Source organism: Parasteatoda tepidariorum, chromosome 6 (genome assembly GCF_043381705.1).
Source record: "Parasteatoda tepidariorum isolate YZ-2023 chromosome 6, CAS_Ptep_4.0, whole genome shotgun sequence".
NCBI classification, from domain to species: Eukaryota; Metazoa; Arthropoda; class Arachnida; order Araneae; family Theridiidae; genus Parasteatoda; species Parasteatoda tepidariorum.
Window position 1 is genome coordinate 90,237,228 of NC_092209.1, and position 18,582 is coordinate 90,255,809.

General features: G+C 29.5%; 1 protein-coding gene across 1 annotated transcript in view; it reads left to right on the top strand.

Annotated features, from left to right (window-relative positions):
- LOC107438039 (uncharacterized) overlaps window positions 1-18,582 on the top strand; it is a 171,776-nt gene that overhangs the window by 60,849 nt on the left and 92,345 nt on the right. The window contains exons 2-6 of the mRNA XM_071181888.1: window positions 2,008-2,049; window positions 4,845-5,060; window positions 9,895-10,077; window positions 11,374-11,592; window positions 13,014-13,046. Of these exons, the coding sequence (XP_071037989.1) occupies window positions 2,008-2,049; window positions 4,845-5,060; window positions 9,895-10,077; window positions 11,374-11,592; window positions 13,014-13,046 (693 nt within the window). The remainder of the gene's footprint in view (window positions 1-2,007; window positions 2,050-4,844; window positions 5,061-9,894; window positions 10,078-11,373; window positions 11,593-13,013; window positions 13,047-18,582) is intronic.

Here is an 18,582-nt window from a genome sequence, read left to right on the forward strand (position 1 = left end):
ATATTTCAAGTGAAAGTTGTTTTCTTAAAAACAATATTTTTTGTTAACTTAGATTCTGCTTCAGTTGAAACTGTTTCTTTTGGTGACCTTAATTTTCTGGTCATTCGCCAAAATCGAAAACATTTATAAAATTACATAGAATTATTTCACAGATAAAAGCAGAGCCATAATGTGCTTTTAGGTCGAAAAAATAAATTAAACAATAAATAAAAGGAGGAAGATGTACAACTCTTGATAAACTGAAACATAATATTTTTTTTTCTTTCATTAATTTAAAGCAGAGAAATGATGTATATATACATATGTACTAGACTAATATATATTTTAACGATAAGTATTTTGCTGTTGTTTCTTGTTTTACATTTCAGACTATACGAAGTCATAACATCTAAAAATAATGATATTTTTCAGAAAATAAAATTTTTTTCTTGATTCTTGTTCTACATTTCAAATCATTACATTTAATTTCGATCAAGTTGCAAGTGTTAGATAAATACTACTTAAAACATTGAAACTTAATATAAATATTTACATTAATAGCAGAAACGAAGTTTTGTTTAGTATTAAACAAAATTTTTTTAGTTATTATTATTTGTCCTGTATTTTGAATGAATCTTTTTTTTTTGATTATCGTGTTCTTAATGATTTTTAATTTAATAATAAATGGGTAAACCGAGAAGGAAACAACAGTAAGAAAAATTATTACTGCTCTGTTAAAAATTTCTCGGAAAACTTGTTAAATAGAAATTTATTTAAATACTATTTTGCAATACTCAAGCATAACAGTCAAATAACCGTAAATAAAGTTGGTATTCAAACTGTTGACAGTGAGAAAAACCTTTTACTACTGCTTTCACCTAATACGGTTAAACAACCAGAATTTTATTTCACCAACTTAACTCACCTAATGAAACCACTTAGTTCTTTACAACTGGGTACATACTATAGCCGAGTGGGCTAATCTCTCAATCTGATTATCGATATATAGTCTAATATCTCCCATCTCTTACGATAGGTGAAACAACCATATAAACTAATTTAACCACATTCTTTGGTTTATTTGACAAAACACGACTCAACCACAGCTTTGTTCCAATGTCTATTGCCTAACGAAAAGCCTTGCTCCAATTTCCAATTAAATTTCCTTTTTGCGGTTTTGAAATCATTAGCTGTAAATGATAACAAAATCATTTAGTTTTGTATTCATGTTTTTTTTAACCATACTAGCTGTAAACGATTTCAAAACCATAAAGGTAGGAAATGTTCTTTATCGTAAACTTTACGGTTATTTGGATGGGCAGCCTGATACCGATTATTTTACCGTTATTTAAGAATGAATATTCTATCAGTGTGTAGTATCTATATTTTTGATTTCTAAACTGCTTTCAATTCATATGTATTAATAATCCTGTATGTCACATACTTGGATAACATAAAAAAAATAGTCTTCTTTTTGTTAAAAATTTAATATTTTCTTTCGTTTATTTTGCATTAAATTGTATATTATACTTTTTTAATTTTAAATTTTTAAGTTATAAACTGATGATTAAACTGAAATTTAACTGATTTTAATTTAACTGAACATAGTTCTCTATACTCGAGAAGTTAATATTTTGTGATCTTCGCATCCTGAATAATAACAATTATTTAAATATTAATTTAAAATTAATATTTAAAAAATTGTTTAATTTAATTAATTAAAACTAATTACTTAAGAGCAATTTGCAAAGTGTATTAGGTGAAATTTAATTTTTTTTTAAATTAATTGAAATACATCTCTTTCAAAAGAAATATAATAGTCTTATATTTCTCTAATTTTATACCATCTAATTAGAAATTAATCCATTAAATTATTTATTCCGTAGTTTCTTTGCATATTTTAAATATTGAAGTTTATTCTTATAATAACTACTTAAACTTTTCTTTTTTTCTACATGAAACTTTTTACGATGCTATTAAAATATTCGAATTATTCTAGGAAATTAATTTCTTAATTTTTATTTTCAGATATTGTCAGAGATTCAAAGAATGATACTATAAGCAGTCAAGGTAATATTTTCAGTTTTTTTTTTCTTCACTTTCCTAATTTATGAAAAGATCAATTTATTTTGTTTTTTCCTGTCACATCTCCTTGTCGCATTTGGTTTTATTTCAAACATTGTTTTTAACACTTTTAATTTTGCTATTTAGATTATATTGTATATTTTTACATTGTATATAATATGTTGTAAATTATTATATTGTATATATTATGTTATATGTTTTTATATTGTATGCTATTATATTGTATTATATTGTATCATTCACTTTCTTTTTAACACCTCTAACCCCGTAAAATAAGTATATGTATAATAAATTATTCTTATAAGTAAATAAATTATAATAATATAAGTAAATAAGTAATAAGTAAATAGTATAATAGGTAAATCAATTATTCTTATTGTAGGGTAACAATATAAAATTGTTTTACGCGAATGGAATATCTCATTACAGTAAAAATAGTTTCCTGTAAGTAATTACGGTAAACAAATGCTGGTACCCTAGATGTAGCATCTTGAAAATCCATTTTACCGTAAATACCATTTTTACCGTAATTTTTATAGTAATAATTAATTAATTACAGTGATTCGAGGATTTTACAGTAAATATTACTATTTGAATTACGGCATATCAGTACCTTAAAACTTTACGGTACCGGTATCCTGAGTGCCGGTTCCTTTTACCTTAATTTGATTCGAAAATTTTTACAGTGTAGAACTGCTGTAAAAAAGTTTCATTATAAATGGAATCACGCAAAAATATTTTCTTTTACGGAATCGAATTTGAACAAAACATCAAACAGAACAAAACAGATATGAAAAAAAAGAAGAAAAATTCAGGGTTCGTAGTGGAAATTCCGTGGCCAAAAGAAAGTACTGAATCTAAGGTGGAAAATACTGTCTTAAAAATAGTACATACTAACTTAAAAATAGTAAATACGGCATTTAACACAGTAAATATTGTCTTTAAAAGAGTAAAAAATGACTTTAAAATATTAAACGCAACTTTTCTTTTTTTTTTGCTTTTTTTTGCGGGAAATGAAGGCTGGAATAAAGGGAGCATTTTAAAAAAATATTTGCTGTAATACTTTTTTTCAAATAATATTTTGACTAAATACTATTGTAAGAGCTTTCTAATGGTTTTGGTACATTGCATTGATTTTTGTAGGTGGTCTTATATTTCTTGAACATACATATTATTTATATTTATGAAAACTTAAGTCAACTTCAATGAAATTTCAACTTGTATATAAAAATTAAATTCGTATCAAAAATATTTTACAATTTCAGCAGTTTAAATTCGCTTGGTAAAAATGTGCAAGATGAGTCATCTTTTTCAGAAAGGTATTGGTAAAAAAAAGAAGGGAAAAAAACAAGGAAAAAACACTGTAGTCGCTTTAGACTTTTGTTTTACTTGACCATAAGTTCAGTTGTAATATTCTTTAATATTATGTCATTAAAATGTTCAGAACTTTATTACATTTGTTTTACAAATTTTAATGTATTTTTCCTTTTTATTGTATGTTTCCTACCTCCTCTACCTTCCCTTCTCTCAATTTTGCTGAAAAACAAATTCACATTCCCTTTTTTCTTTCTTTTTTTTTTTTTTTTTTTTTTNTTTTTTTTTTTTTTTTTTTTTTTTTTTTTTTTTGCTTTTTGAAAATATTTAAAACATTTTTTTTTATTTTGAAATCAAATTTCTTTTAAAATATTTTTTTTAAAAACAATTACTTTTTATGTTAAATATTTTTTGATATTTAATACCACGTGCAATCATTTTTATTTTTTCTATTTAAATCAATCTAAATAAACGTATCATTATGCAAAAATTATATGAAAAATGATGGTTGTATATTAAAAATAAATACTTGAAATTTTAAATCCATATTCATAAAACTTTCTTGTTCTCAAAACGATTAAATATTTTATTTTATTACGATTATATTTTAAATTCGTATTCATAATAATTTCGGGTAAAACAAAAAATCTATTAAACTGTTTTTAACTTATCATATACATTAATTTTATGTACTTTGAACAAAAAATATAAATTCTTAAAATTCTAAATCTTTATTTACAAATAATTCATGTTCTTAAAATGATAAAATATGAATTGTAAAAATTTTAAATACTTTTTTGTAACAAAACAATTTATTGCGAATAAAATTATAAATCCTTATTTTTAACTAATTTGTGTTCTTCAAACAAAAAATATGAATTCTTATGCTTCTTATGTTCTTTAAACAAAAATGTTTTTCTATACAAAATACATGTTCTAAAAAATAATAAATTTATAATTTCGTAAAATTTTAAATTCCTTTCAATAATAATTCAATTTTTTAAACTTTAAAATATGAATTCTTAAAATTTTAAATCCTGATTAATTTCAAATTCATGTTCCTAAAACAATAAAACATGATTTCTTGAAACTTTAACCATTATTATTGAAAACTTCCTGTTCTTAAAATGATAAAACATGAATTCCTAAAATTTTAAAATCTTTTTTATAACAAATTCATATTCTTAATTAACAATTCTCGTCATTTAAATTTCTGACTCTTTTTCGAATTCGTGTTCTTGAAACTATAAAATATGCTTTCTTAAAATTTTAATCCATATACATAAAAAATTGTGTTCTTAAAATGATAATAAATGAATTTATAAAATGTTAAATCCATATAAAAACAATTTAAATTTCATTTCTCGCAATTCTTCGAGTCTTTTTTTATTTATATAAACTGTAAAATTGTTGAATTTAAACGACGGTCTTCCTTCCCAAACTCCTTCAATCCTATCAACCAACAGGAAATTGTGTTTATAACGGCACGTCGTTTTCTGTGGGGGATGAACTCCCCACGAGGGGTCTCTGCCTCATTTGCCACTGCTTTGATGGTTTCCGGGAACCCAACGCTTTCAGCTGCAACGTTATTGACTGTCCGTGGGAGGACTACCATAGGAGGTTTCCAGGATGTACTCCCATTTATGCTGACAGAGATTGCTGTCCTATAGGATGGGAATGTGGTACGCATTTCATTCTTAAATATACAGTCATATTATTAGAAGCACTCTAAGATTCTAAGTAAAATCTTAATTATCAGGTGATTACGTGACTGTCTGCACTTGTTTACGTTCGTGTATTAATGGGTTAACACTGTAATGCAATACGTTAAAAATAAATACAAAGAGGAAGTATATTAAAAATCTCCCGAATAAAAATCCATTACATACATGTTTAACTATAAAAGTATTGCATATAAACTCGTGCAAATCATGTCATTATTAAAACCTTGGCCAAAGAATACCTAGAGAAGAGACCAAAGAATACCTTGTTTGCCATGATTAAAACACTCCTAATAATTTATTTGAATTGTTATATTATATACTAATAGTATAATGCTTGGTGTATAGTAAATATTCTATGCTTATGCAATATATAGTCTAATTTATCCTGTCGTTAAATTTATATGATATGTCGTTTCATTTAACCAATGGACGTAAGCAAGTGCAAACCGGTTTCAGTCACATTAAAAACAAACAAAAAACTGTATAGTATCACCTGATAATTAAGATTTTACAGAGAATCTTAGAATGTTTCTAATAATTTTGCCACGGACTGTATTTGCTGATTCAGAACTGCCTTGTCAATAAAATAATGTTAAAATTTATAATAAACAACGGTTATAAAAAAGAAATGGACTTGATACCTGGAAAATTAACTGAGACTATACCAACTCTATTTTTTTTTAAATTCTACACGCATTTTATATTTTTACTTTTTCATGCGGAACCATCGAAATGTTTATTTTTTGCATTTTGAAATTATTTTATTTCACAGTTTTCCTTCTCGGGATTCTTTTTTCCATCTTTTTAAATTTTGTGCTGATTAACCTTGATTAGAGTGCATTTAACAGGAGAGAAAAACTTACATCCATCTATTTTACTGCTCTGTTAATAGTGGAATAGCATGAGGAGGTAATTTTAAGTTGAGGTTTTTATATGTATATATATATATAGAGGTTTTTTAGCATTAGAATAGCAATTAGTGGTCAAATTAAAATATTAATTAAGTAATACTTCAAAAATAGGATAGCTTAACAATGAACACTTTCTTGGGATTGGGTAGAGTCGGAGTAAAAGCTGAAATCGAATTCTCAGGAAAATCTGGACTCTGAGTTAGATTCAAACATTTCAACTACCGACTCCACATCTTTGAGGAATCCTAAGAAATACACAAAACTTAAAGCCATACACCGAAAACATTAATAAAACCTAACTATTTTAGTTTTTTGTGCAGTTATTGCCCTTCCCAGAGATTTTACGTTATTAGATTAAGCAAAATATTTTTATGAGAAGTTTATCCCACCAAAATAAAGATTAAGTGTCATTAGAATCACTAAGCGTGATGCAGTTACTCAAGGTCAATACATGAATGTCAATTTTCAAAATCAAACAATTTTCTCCAATACTTTTCTGGGCAAACAGTAGAAAAACTATTGCTTCAGTGTCCGCACAGTAGTACTTATATTGGTATGTACGGTACGCATCAAAAACACCAGAATACCGAAATCAATTAAGCATCATTTTATTTTATTTCATAAAAGTCGTTGAACAGTTGACCCGATTTTGGGTTTACGGATAGTAATATTCAACTTAGATTGTAATTCTTTTTAACAATTCAGATGACAAGAGAACTCCTGGATCAGTACCCCTAGAGGTATTGATTTGTTAAGGGAACATGGGGTACTTTGCAACTCGACAAATTTAACGTGAATCAGTCACCATTTACTACAAGGACCGAACCCGAAACCTCCACCAGGTTGGTAGGGCACTGGACATGGGCCCAGTGCCCTACCAACCAGGCGATCCCAGCCCTAATTAAGCATCATTGGGGTAAATAATAGTAAGGTGAATTTTTCAGTTTCCATGAACGAAACAGTACTTTTTCTTCATTAAATTTGCCTTCGAAAATTCGTCTTCCAATGAGGTGAACCGGGTTCTGTTCGTAACGAATTCCGCATCCAGCTTGCACCGACCACAGTGCTGACGTGAAATATCCTCAGTGGTAGATAGATCATGGGTTAGAGTCCGTTTATCGTTAGGCTAACCGTGGGAGGTTCTCGTGGTCTCCCTCTTTATGTGTCGCAAATGCCGGTTAGTTCCATCATAAAGTCCTCCGCGAAGGCAAATTTCTCCTTTGATTTGATCCAGATGGAATCTTCAGTGTTGAGCTCCAAGTTACAAAGATACGGTGTTGAACATTGATAGTCGTAAACTCACGAATTAGGTCGGCTGTTCAACATCAGCTAAAACATAAATTATGTTAACTTATAACTCAGAAAAATCACCTTCATCAGCCAGCTTTCAAAACGTTTTAGGATGTTTCTCCAAAACCTAAAAATAGTTTGCTAAAAAATATTAGGAGAAAAACTACTACGATACCCTTGTTCAAAATTACAAGGCTAAATATTTGATCATTGGGTGTTGTAAACCCAAAAATTGTGCCGGCTGTTCACCAACGGTTATAAAATATGAAAATAAAATATTTCATTGTCCAGTGAAAAATGAATACCTATGATTTTGATCACGAAAGCTTTGTTATGTTTTCATAAATGATCTTTGAAAACCTTCCTTACACCCCCTTGTACCTTCTACCATATAAGCATTATATTTTTATAAATGAAATTTGCCTTCATTTACATTTGGATAAAAAATTGTTTATCATGAAAAAAAAACTCAGCTAATATCAAATTAGAATTTCTATTTTCTGTAAAATGAAAGAAATACGTAATTTTTAATACTTTTGAGCTTTTAAATTAGCAATGCTTCAATCTCTCGAAATACATATTATGCTCAATCTTTTTCCTCATTATCATTCATTTTTATCCTCATTTCGGTATGCATTCTGTGGCAACATTACACAAATGGGTGAGAATTTGTTTTGATTAGAATGACAAGATGTGCTCGTGTATTTCCTTTTTTTAACCATATTGATTTTCTGAAAAATTACTAGCGTTTCTGCGAACCATTTATTTTAGATTATCACTTTGCATTAAGTAAATCATGAAATTCAGCATGAAAAATCGATTTACGATGAGTTCAAAAGAAAAGAAATATTTATTTTGGAGGGAAAAATTATTTATTTTGGAAATCATTACATGAATTTCGATTTGGTTTCTATTATCTTAAGAAAATTCCTGTCACTTCAACTTTAATCTGTGTTTTACAAAATTCACTCGAAAATTGTTTAAAAACATTAACGAAAGTTAATGTTTATAATTTATTCATATTCAAAAAAAATTACTCAATATTTGTTTCACACTAATGAGTCATTCATTTATAAAAATTGGTTTGTTTCGAATTTTTGGAAGTTTCATTATTTATATACGTTTAAAAAATTGCCTCGTTTGAACATTTTGTTAAATTTATTATTCACGAACTTTTAAATATTTCATCATTTAAATACTTTGCGGAATAATTATTTTTCATGCTTTTATACTTTTTCTGAATTTGGAAACATTTTAAAAGTTTTTTTTAAAATAATGATGAAATTTTAATTATTCATGTACTTTCAATTTTTTTTCAGTTTTTTATAATCTGTGGAATTATAATTAACCATACACATTTTTAAGAAATTTATCCTTTGGATGCTTTGAAAATTGTAATCATTTATACATTTTCAAAACTATTTTGAAAATGTACAACTATTATGTACGATAGTAGTTATAGTTTTGGAGAAAGTTTCACATTTTAATTATTTGTAAATAAAAATAAATTGTAATCATTTCTAAAATCCAAAAATGCCTCATTTTGTCTGAGTTTTAGTATATCAGGAACTCCTTTCAAAGATTCTAGAAATATTTGCATCAGAAACTCCTTTCGAAACTTTCTGTGATGTATCTCAATGATATATCAGAAGCACCATTCCTAATTTCTGAAATATCAGAAAGTCTGTTTATGAGATATACGTTTCCAAAACTCATGTCATAATTGTCTGAGATACATGTATCAGAAACTTTTTTCTAAACTTCTAGAAATATTTAATAATTTCTTAAATATATATAGTAACTCCTTTCACAATTTTCTAAGATATATCACAAAGATATATCAGAAGAAATTTTCCTAATTTTTTGAAATACGTATCAGAAATTCTGTTCCTGAGATATACATTGCCAAAATTGTCTGAGATACGTATATCAGAAACTTCTTTCAAAACTTCTGGAAATATTTGATAATTAGGCAATACAAAATTTCTTTAATATATTATAATAACTCCTATATCTATATTATAATATTAACGCCTTTCACAATTTTCTGAGATATCTCACAAGGATGCATCAAAAGCCTATTTCATAATTTTCTGAAATATTTATCAGAAATTCCTGAGATTTAAGATTCCAAAACTCCTTTCACAATTGTCTGAGATACTTGTATTAGAAACTTTTTCAAAACTTTGCCTGTCCCGCAGTGGACTGGTCGTTAAGACACGGTTCCCAGCAGATCACCGAAGTCAAGCATCACTAACTGCGGTCAGTGTGCGGGTGGGTGACCACTTGGATCAGTCTGCGTAGGGACCGAGGGTGTGCGGTATGGGTCCTCGTTAAACTGTTCTACCTTAAAGTGCTAGACTTCGCTTGCGGGTCGTCGAGCTACCGAAGCGGGGGTGTCATCCCCTCTGCAGAGGATTAAATTGTGAAGGCTTGTCTTCGGATCATCCTCAGATATGTTTCCCAGACCGTCGCCAATAGCCCACTTTGCAGCTCTAGTGCGACGTAAATGAACTACAACAACAAAAAAACTTTGTCTTTGTTTAATCTTTTTTTGCCTGTTTAAATAAAGTGAGTATTAAATATTTCAGATTATGGTACAGGTCAAAGCCAAGAACTAATAAAAGTGGGATGTGACTGTGAGTGGCGATATCTTAAACACTATGAAGCAAAGGGATGCCGTCCCGTCTATGAGGAGAGACCGAGACAAAAGTGCACTTGCCCTTGGAGATTCGACTGCTCTCAAACAAATGAGGTGGAAGTCGACGATAAAGGTGACACTTTTGGATTTGTAGTTTATAATTAATTAATTCTAAATGCTCATTTGTAAAATGAAGTTGTTTTTTTATTATTATTGAAATGCTCAATGATTTTAGAGTTAAAATGCTAAATGCATTTCATGTTAAATATTTTCAGAAAAAAAATTTAGATGAACAACAACATTAAATATATTTAGCATTTCAATGCTGAAAATATTTAGCATGGAAATCTTTTTGTCACAAAATGCTAAATGTTTTTAGCAGAATTGTCTAAATATTTTTTAGGGTTTAAATGTTTTAACTGATGAATGCTCGTGGTTTTTTAAAAGTGCGACACCAGGCTATATCAAAAACACAACGATTTCTTTAATGTATACATATACATTCGACCGAATCCGTTTAAATTTCGAATTTTGTCATTTCAAAGTACACAGATTAAAACTATTTAAATGTTTGTGTTCCTTACAGTTCAATAACTTTCAACCATTATTAAATAAATAATATATTATAAATTAAGTAAAATTATATGGAATTATTTTTAGATACAACAATGTTCACGATTACATAGTTTCACTTTAATGGTTTAAAAAAAGTTGCGAAATAAGCAAGAATCATATGACGTAATTTCGCCCACCATTGGAATTGTATTTTTCAGATGGCAGCTAGTTTGAGAGTCAAGAATTCAAATTCTTCGAAAGAAAGGCATGTTTATTGAGAGGGTTTGTTGCATGTTTGTTTATTTAGTGCGTTTTTGTGTCTGATTTTGTAATCCAAAATATCGTCTGTTCGAGAAAAATAGCCCTCGAAACATTAAGATTAAATTCTAAGATTTACGTACTAATTAGTACTTAAAAATTCAATGTTGTTGTTGTCATCTTACGCCACCTCTCAATACTGACAAGTCTATTTTGAGGCAAGAGAGGCGCGCTTCTTCTTGTTTTTCGGTGGCACAATCCACTGCTATGGCCAAGAATTCGACTTCTGCCATGCCCATACGTCCCATCCCATTTTACGGGGAGGACACATTAGCAGACTATCCAACCGCGGATCATCATTTTGACCTGAAACAAAACACGATCAATCTTCAATCAAACTATGTGATAACGGCAGATTTATCTTGCACCAGTCATCATTTTGTACACGGGGATCGAAGTCACGACCTCTTGGACATGGGCCCACCCCCTACTAACCAGGTTATCCCGGACCTGTAAAAATTCGATCACTAGCTCAAAAGCTATTAAGCTGTTTTCGTGCCCTAAACAATAAATATTTCATATAGTTATAATATTAAGGTAACAATATATTTTTCAGTGTGCATGTACAAAAAGAACATCTACCCCGTTGGTTCCCGCATACCAACCTCCAATGCTTGTGAGACTTGTACTTGTGGTCGAGACTACTTCACACAAGCTGCTACCATTCAGTGCACGACACTAGAATGCCCTGCTGTATATTCTCAAACGCCACTGCCACAGGGGTGTCACTATGTATATAAAGAGAACCAGTGCTGTCCCACAAGTGTCGAATGTCGTAAGTGAATTCATTGATTTTATTTATTTTTTATTTAAACAAGTATTGGTTTGATAATCACTATCACTTAAAAAAAAAATCGTCGACAAAAGACAAATTTTGATTATATCTGTGATTTTCAGGGAAAACGTCGTAACTACATTTTTTTTTCTCCATTAGGTGATCTTGGTTTTTAGAAAAAGCGTGATTGGTGTTATTTTTCTTAAAAGTAAGAGGTTTTCTCAACTATGGGTTTCAGAGAAAAGTCGCAGGCTTTATTTTTTTCGAAATTGAGTACTTCTGTGGAAAATGAAGTAGCTGATATTTTTCTTTAAATTGAGTGGTTCTACTACGACTTTTGTTTAGATAAACTTTTCAATTGTTTTTTTTTTACAATATTAAATGTTTTCCCTGTGCTGTTTTAAAGTCGGATTTTTCTTTCAAATTTAAGGGAATTAACTGCGATTCTTAAAAATTCAGCATTTTTCTTGTGATTTAGGAGGAAATAATAATAATAATAACACGAACACAGAGACCTGTACTTAATCATAATTGGATAATTAAAAATTTTCGAAATTAAGTTATGGCCAAATAGGGTTTTCTTGGTGTTTCTGATGACACTTTGTAAAACCAAGCTCGCCAGCTATTAGCTTTGCGAATTAAGTCCGAAATGTGAGCTTTTCATCTGAAAAGTGAGCACCGCAAGGGTGAAAATAGGTCTTGTCTCAGAAACCCACGGTTAGTTGGAATCAACACTCATTCATGAGGCCCTTTTCTCAATTTAAACTAAGATCTGAAGGGGAAGGATATTTTCTCCAGATCCCTGTGCCCATGGTAATGGTCAACGACGACCAACCACAGAATTTTCGATTTCACAGAATTTTCGAGCACGTAAATCAAATGTACTAGGTGGGTCTTAGCCGAATAGCGGATCGAATACGGGTGTATACCAATATTTTAAAATTTACTCTTATAGTTTATTATGAATAAAATGTTTTATGATAAATATTGACTATTTCTAATTATTAATGTCTGATTTAAATATTAGTTTTCTTATTTAGTTCAATACCGAAAGAAATTTCAAAGGAATGGATGTTTCGTAATTTTACTTAAAATATTATGAATTCACAATTATACCTTAGAAATATTTTTGAGAGAATATAAAAATCTGGATATGTTTAACTATAATATGTTTTGAACCATTTTATATGTTTAATTGAAACCTTTAAGAATCCTGTAACTTAAATATAGCATATTATGTTCTGTTTGATTAGTGAAATTGTAATTCCATATAAATTAAATTGTGTTAAACTGTGTAAAGCTAATTTCTTACGTGTAATTTTACGGACTAAAATTACTTGAAATTTATACTATATAGAAAACTTTTTTGTTATGTCAATGACTTGCATATTTTTAATTATTCATTTTTCTTCTTTTTACAGCTGCTGCGGAACAGCAACAAAATATTTACAAAGGTAAGCTTATTTTATAAGTAGTGTTATGTTTTAGTAGTGTTATAATAGGTATAATAGGTTATAATAAGTATAAAAATTGTTATGTTTTTCTTTTATTCTTTCTTATATGCAGGAGATTTATATTCGACCAAAATATATCGTTTTAAAGAAGCTTATTTCAAAGGTTTAAATTTTCAAAAAAATGTGTTTCGCTAATCTTGACATTCTAGCTATATTTATATCTACGGTACTTTTACATTGTTTGAAAACACATGAACTATTGTTAATTAGTATGATTTTGAAAAACTTTTAAGAGTTTTGGTTAAATTGAATTCAAAAGAATGCATCATTTATGAGTGGTATTTGAGCTGCTGCAGTTTACTTTTTTTATCTGACGCTGAACAGTAAAAACTTTTTAGTTTTCGCTAATTCAAACTCATAAAAATGTATCATATTCATAAAAAGAATTTGATGTGTTGTCTTTTTTTCATTGATGACTCTGAATGGTCGAAACTTTCACGAACTCTGGCTAATTTAAACTCATAGAAATGTATCATATTCATAAAATGTTGTGCAATTTATTTTTAATTGCTGACGTGGAACAGCTAAATCACTTATACAATGTACCACCAATGTAAGAAGAGTAAAGAACTATTAAACCGTGATTTAAAAGTTTCTATAATTTTTAATTCGTCCCAGAAGTTTCTGGGTTAACGATTTCATTTGACTTCTTCTAAATTGAAGAAAGGTTCTTCTGAATCTAATTCATGAAATTATTAATACACTATCTTTTTTAGCACAAAAATAGATAATAAAAAAGGAAAATATAAAAAAGAAAAAAAGACAGTGATAGCCTTAAGATTATCACAGGTTACCCATTGACAAAATGGTTGTTGTCTAATTTTATTTTTTTTAATTTATCTACTTTTTATCCTCTTTACGCGTGATATTCACCTAACCTTTATTGAAAACGATCCTGTTTGAACTGAAGGTTAGAATTTCTGGTTCTTAATTAAAACAATTACAACAAAAATATCGTTCAAATGATGAAATTCTCTTTTATTCACAACTCGAGAAGTATTTATGGGATCTCTCTGGTCCCATATCTCAAAAATTAACTCACTCACTCACTCAATGCATAACAAAATTAAAAGTGAAAAAAAGGAATTCTAAAAAAATTATCAAACAGCAACGCATGCAATGACGACACATGCTCACTGGTTACTGTTTCTCATAAACGCAGTTGGAAAGTGCGATGACGTCCAAATAAGGTACGCAAGCCATCAAACCCAAAACAACACCCATTTTATCAATGGGTAATAACTTTTACTTCCGACTTTTAGATTAAACTAACCTACAATTATTGTGCATGGTTAAATCCCATGTAAATCTAAAGTCAAGAGAATTTCGATCCTTATTCCATCATCTAAAAGGAATATATTGTATCAGCACTTTAATGAGAGCAGTCCATTCAGCATTGCCAAGATTAGCTATATTTACGAAATAATAGTAATTTGAGACGATTGCTCAATATTCTGGCTTTTTATACTCATATATCTGGACTATGCTTGTATTGTAAAGATAAAGCCTTAACGAACGAAATAAGAACTTTTTTCTAAAGATATAACGTTCTCTTTTTCAAAACTTTTACTCAGAACATTCGTCTACCTCTTCAATTTAAGAGGTGGGAGCCGTGGTGGTTCAATAGACAGAGCTTTCGCCTCACAATGAGGTGACCCAAGTTCGAATCACAACAGTGGCTGGTTGATACGCATTCCGCTCCCGGCTCGTACCGAACACAGTGCTGACGTAAAATATCCTCAGTGGTAGACGAATCATAGCTTAGAATCCCCTTGCCGTTTGGCTAACCATGGGAGGTTTTCGTTGTTTTCCACTTCGTGCAGCGAAAATGCGAGTTAGTTCCATTAACAAGTCATCTGTGAAGACGAATTTCTCCAAATCCAGGGGTTCCCTTGTCTTATGGATCGGGTTCAAAATGACAAAGCTACGGAGTTGAACACAAAAGTAGTTAAATCAAAACTGTGTCGGCTGTTTAACAACTGGTCATAAAATAAAGAGATAGGAGAATGAAGGTTTAATTTTGCCTTTCAGTGAATTTGAGTATAATTGAGAATCGAATGTAAAGATGACGTCTTCCCTTGATTTAAATACGCAAGCTTCTGATTGGCGGGATCCAGAATTCCTAGCATTCATTCAAAATATTTGCATCGTAGTATTTGTACTCTTGGCACTCTGCCAAAAGAAAGGCTTTCTGAGCTTTATTTTGAAGTGTTGTCGCCAATTTTGTCAATTGTTTGTAGCCAAATGCACTAGCGATCTTTTTCCCATATCTGCTACAAAGTGCCTTCATTCATTAATACCTCCGAAATTTTAAGACTTAGCAAAGCAATTTTGTGAATATTTTAAAAAAACTAAAATCTCAATTTTTTCTCACTTAAAACCATTAAGCTATTTATTATGACTTCATTTATTACTCAATATAATGTAGACACTTTTCACTCTGAAATATGAAAAAATTTAATCTTTTCCCAAGAAATTGCATTTTTTTTAAAAACAAATATCATTTGAAACCTTCCTTCACTAAGCTATTCCTTTGTAACCTCATCTATTATTTAATAATATCGACAATTTTCATTCTGCATTATAAAAAAAAAACACACAATTTTGGATTACTTTAATTAACTCAGAACGCATTGCTATAAATGGACTAAAGCACTCTCTTACTATTGCAAAATTTACGAGATTCCGGGAAAATCGGTAAATCTAATATTTTAAATCCATATCCAGGAGAAACGGATTAGAGGATTATTTGTGAAATCATTTATGAATAAATCAGGGGAGATAGGAGGAATTAAACTTCCCTCGTGGCATGTCAGCTTTAATTAATCGGGGTTGATAGAGTTATGATTAAACTGAGGCACAGAGTGTACAAGATGAGTGTTATTACTACTGCATATTTGTAATTGCCATTTCGTTTGCCATTCCTACTTCAACTAAAACTTCATTATAGTTTTACTTGCTGTTAGAGATTACAACTCATATTAATTTATTTACTGCAATTTGAACTGAATTTACTCATTAAGGGTGTCTACTTGATTAACGTGTGAACTAACATTTTGAATAAAAAATGTTGGTCGTAGATATAACTATGTGAGAGCCACACAAATTATGTTATTAATATTGATACTGATAATATTTCTCACACATAGCGCTTTGCGCAGTGTTAATTATTTCAGATTCGATTCAGACGTTGTAACATATAAGCATCAAACTTTCTTGCTATTAAGTATTTTCTCTTATGGCGCGTGTTAGCAGTTAATAGTTTGATCAATGCAACTTATAAAGAAGGAAGATGAATGTAAGAAAAGGAATGTAAAAACGAACGAAACAATAAACTGAATCTCGAAAAAATCGTAGTTCATAATTGGAATGCTTCTTTATAGCAGCATGTAATGCATATTTCTGAATATATTTTTAAAAAAAAGCAAAACCTAAAAAGTATTTACAGTACATGTGGCGAACTGATAAGCTAGAAATAAAATGCTATATAATGGAATTTTTGAATTGGATTAAATCTTCATCAAGACTTGATATTTGAATCTTTATAAAGAATTAATAATGGTTAAGGTTGATAATTATTAAATTTCTTCAAAAGCATTTAAAACAACTAAAAAATGAGGCTTGTAATATTTAACATACATCTTTTTTATATATTTTGATAGTTTTGTGAAATAAATATGCTCCTCTTTAAAAGTGAGTAACAGCTCCACAGCCCCTGTTTTTAAACGCTATATACAAGCTATAAATTTTTTTTAATTTTATTTTTTAAAATAGCTATATTTTAAAATCCTAGCTTAACCCTCTGATTCCGATAGAGTCCTAGAATTTGTGTCCCTTCATTACGGGAGTTTTCTGAAAGCAGTTTCTATGATTGAACTCGTCCAAAACTATCTTCCTGTGAGGGGTTGAGGAGGGGTCAACGTTTTCTCGCAGTTGAGTATTCAAAATCACTCATGCGGCAAAGGAGGGGAATTGTTGACAAATTNATTAATTTTTTAATATCATAAATCGCGATGCGCTATGATCTATTTTCTCAATAAATAATGACCGAATTATTTTTTAAAGACCGAAAGATAAATAAATGACTATATATTCACTTTCTTACTGGTATTAATAATTTGAAACGCTTCATTTGTTGTGTTATAGTTTATAAAGTGTTTGATGATTGATTGTAGCGACTTGATTTTTTTAGATAGATAAAAATAAATAAATAACTTTTTTTAACTAGGACGCCATACTGCGTAAGAAAATTTTCTCCGCAAATTCTCTTTCTCCTTCATTACTAATTTAAAGTGTTAGAAAAAGTGAGTTCAGACAAACAGCCATGAAGTTTCAAATACTGAAAAGAAAAATTATACAAATGAAAATAAATTATGAGGTGATAACTTAAGATTACACAACCGAGAAGTTCTCTTCTGATAATTTGTTTGCATTTTAATATTTCGAAGTATTTTTTTCCGCAATTGGAAACTTTATGACTAACTCTAGGTTTGCCTAAACTTACTTTTTCTTTCTTTTCAATTTTGAATTACTAATAAAGGAGAAAGAGAATTTGCGAAGAAAATTTTCTTCCGCGGTATGGTGTCCTCTTGAGTGTGCTGGGGAGCGTTATTGCTGTTGCAGCAAATGATCTTATTTTCATTTGAATGAATGTCTAGTGGGTAATGTGCAGAATATCTAGGTAGTTTGCACATTACCAAGGTAATTTGAGAAATGAAGAAAGAAAATGATACTTTAACGGATTACCTTAGTTAATCTGCACATAATATGTTAAATATCTGATTTCTACACTTTAGCGGTAACAAATATACATTCGTTCACTCACTGATTTATTAATTTATTGAGTATCTCTTTTTTTGATCCGTTGATTTGTGCATTCACTGCTTTTCCTATTCATTCATTATTTTTAAGATTTGAAGATTTTCCATTTCAGAAGCTTATATCAAAGATTCTATCAGGGTCGATGATTCGTTGCAAAGTTAAGTTTTGTTAAGAAGACAATCCAAGCCAGGCGTCAAAAGATACCGCGAGATGGGGTTTAGCCACCCTCTTTTCTGTTTAAGCACCTGAATCGAATTTATTCTTATTTTATCTGAATAAAAAGTATTATTTTTTCTTTATTGCTACTGAACTGGAGAAGAATACTTCAATAATGAATTTCACTTATAAATGTGTTGAAGCTATTAGTAGATTAAAGCTGTAACGGCTGTATTCTTTCCTGTGCAACGCAAGAAATCTATGAAATATAGATAATAAAAATGTTAATGATTCGATTAAAAACGTGATTCTTTTTACTTTAAGCGATAGAATAATTGCGCAACTTTACATATGGTGGGATTAAGACATTTCCACTAGAAACGTATTTTACAAAAACACCTAATTCAAATAATGTAACATTAAATGTTACCACTGCCGCCAGGAGAGGCATAGAGGTTAAGAGTTACAACTTTTTGACTAACGGCATGATTGTGGTAAT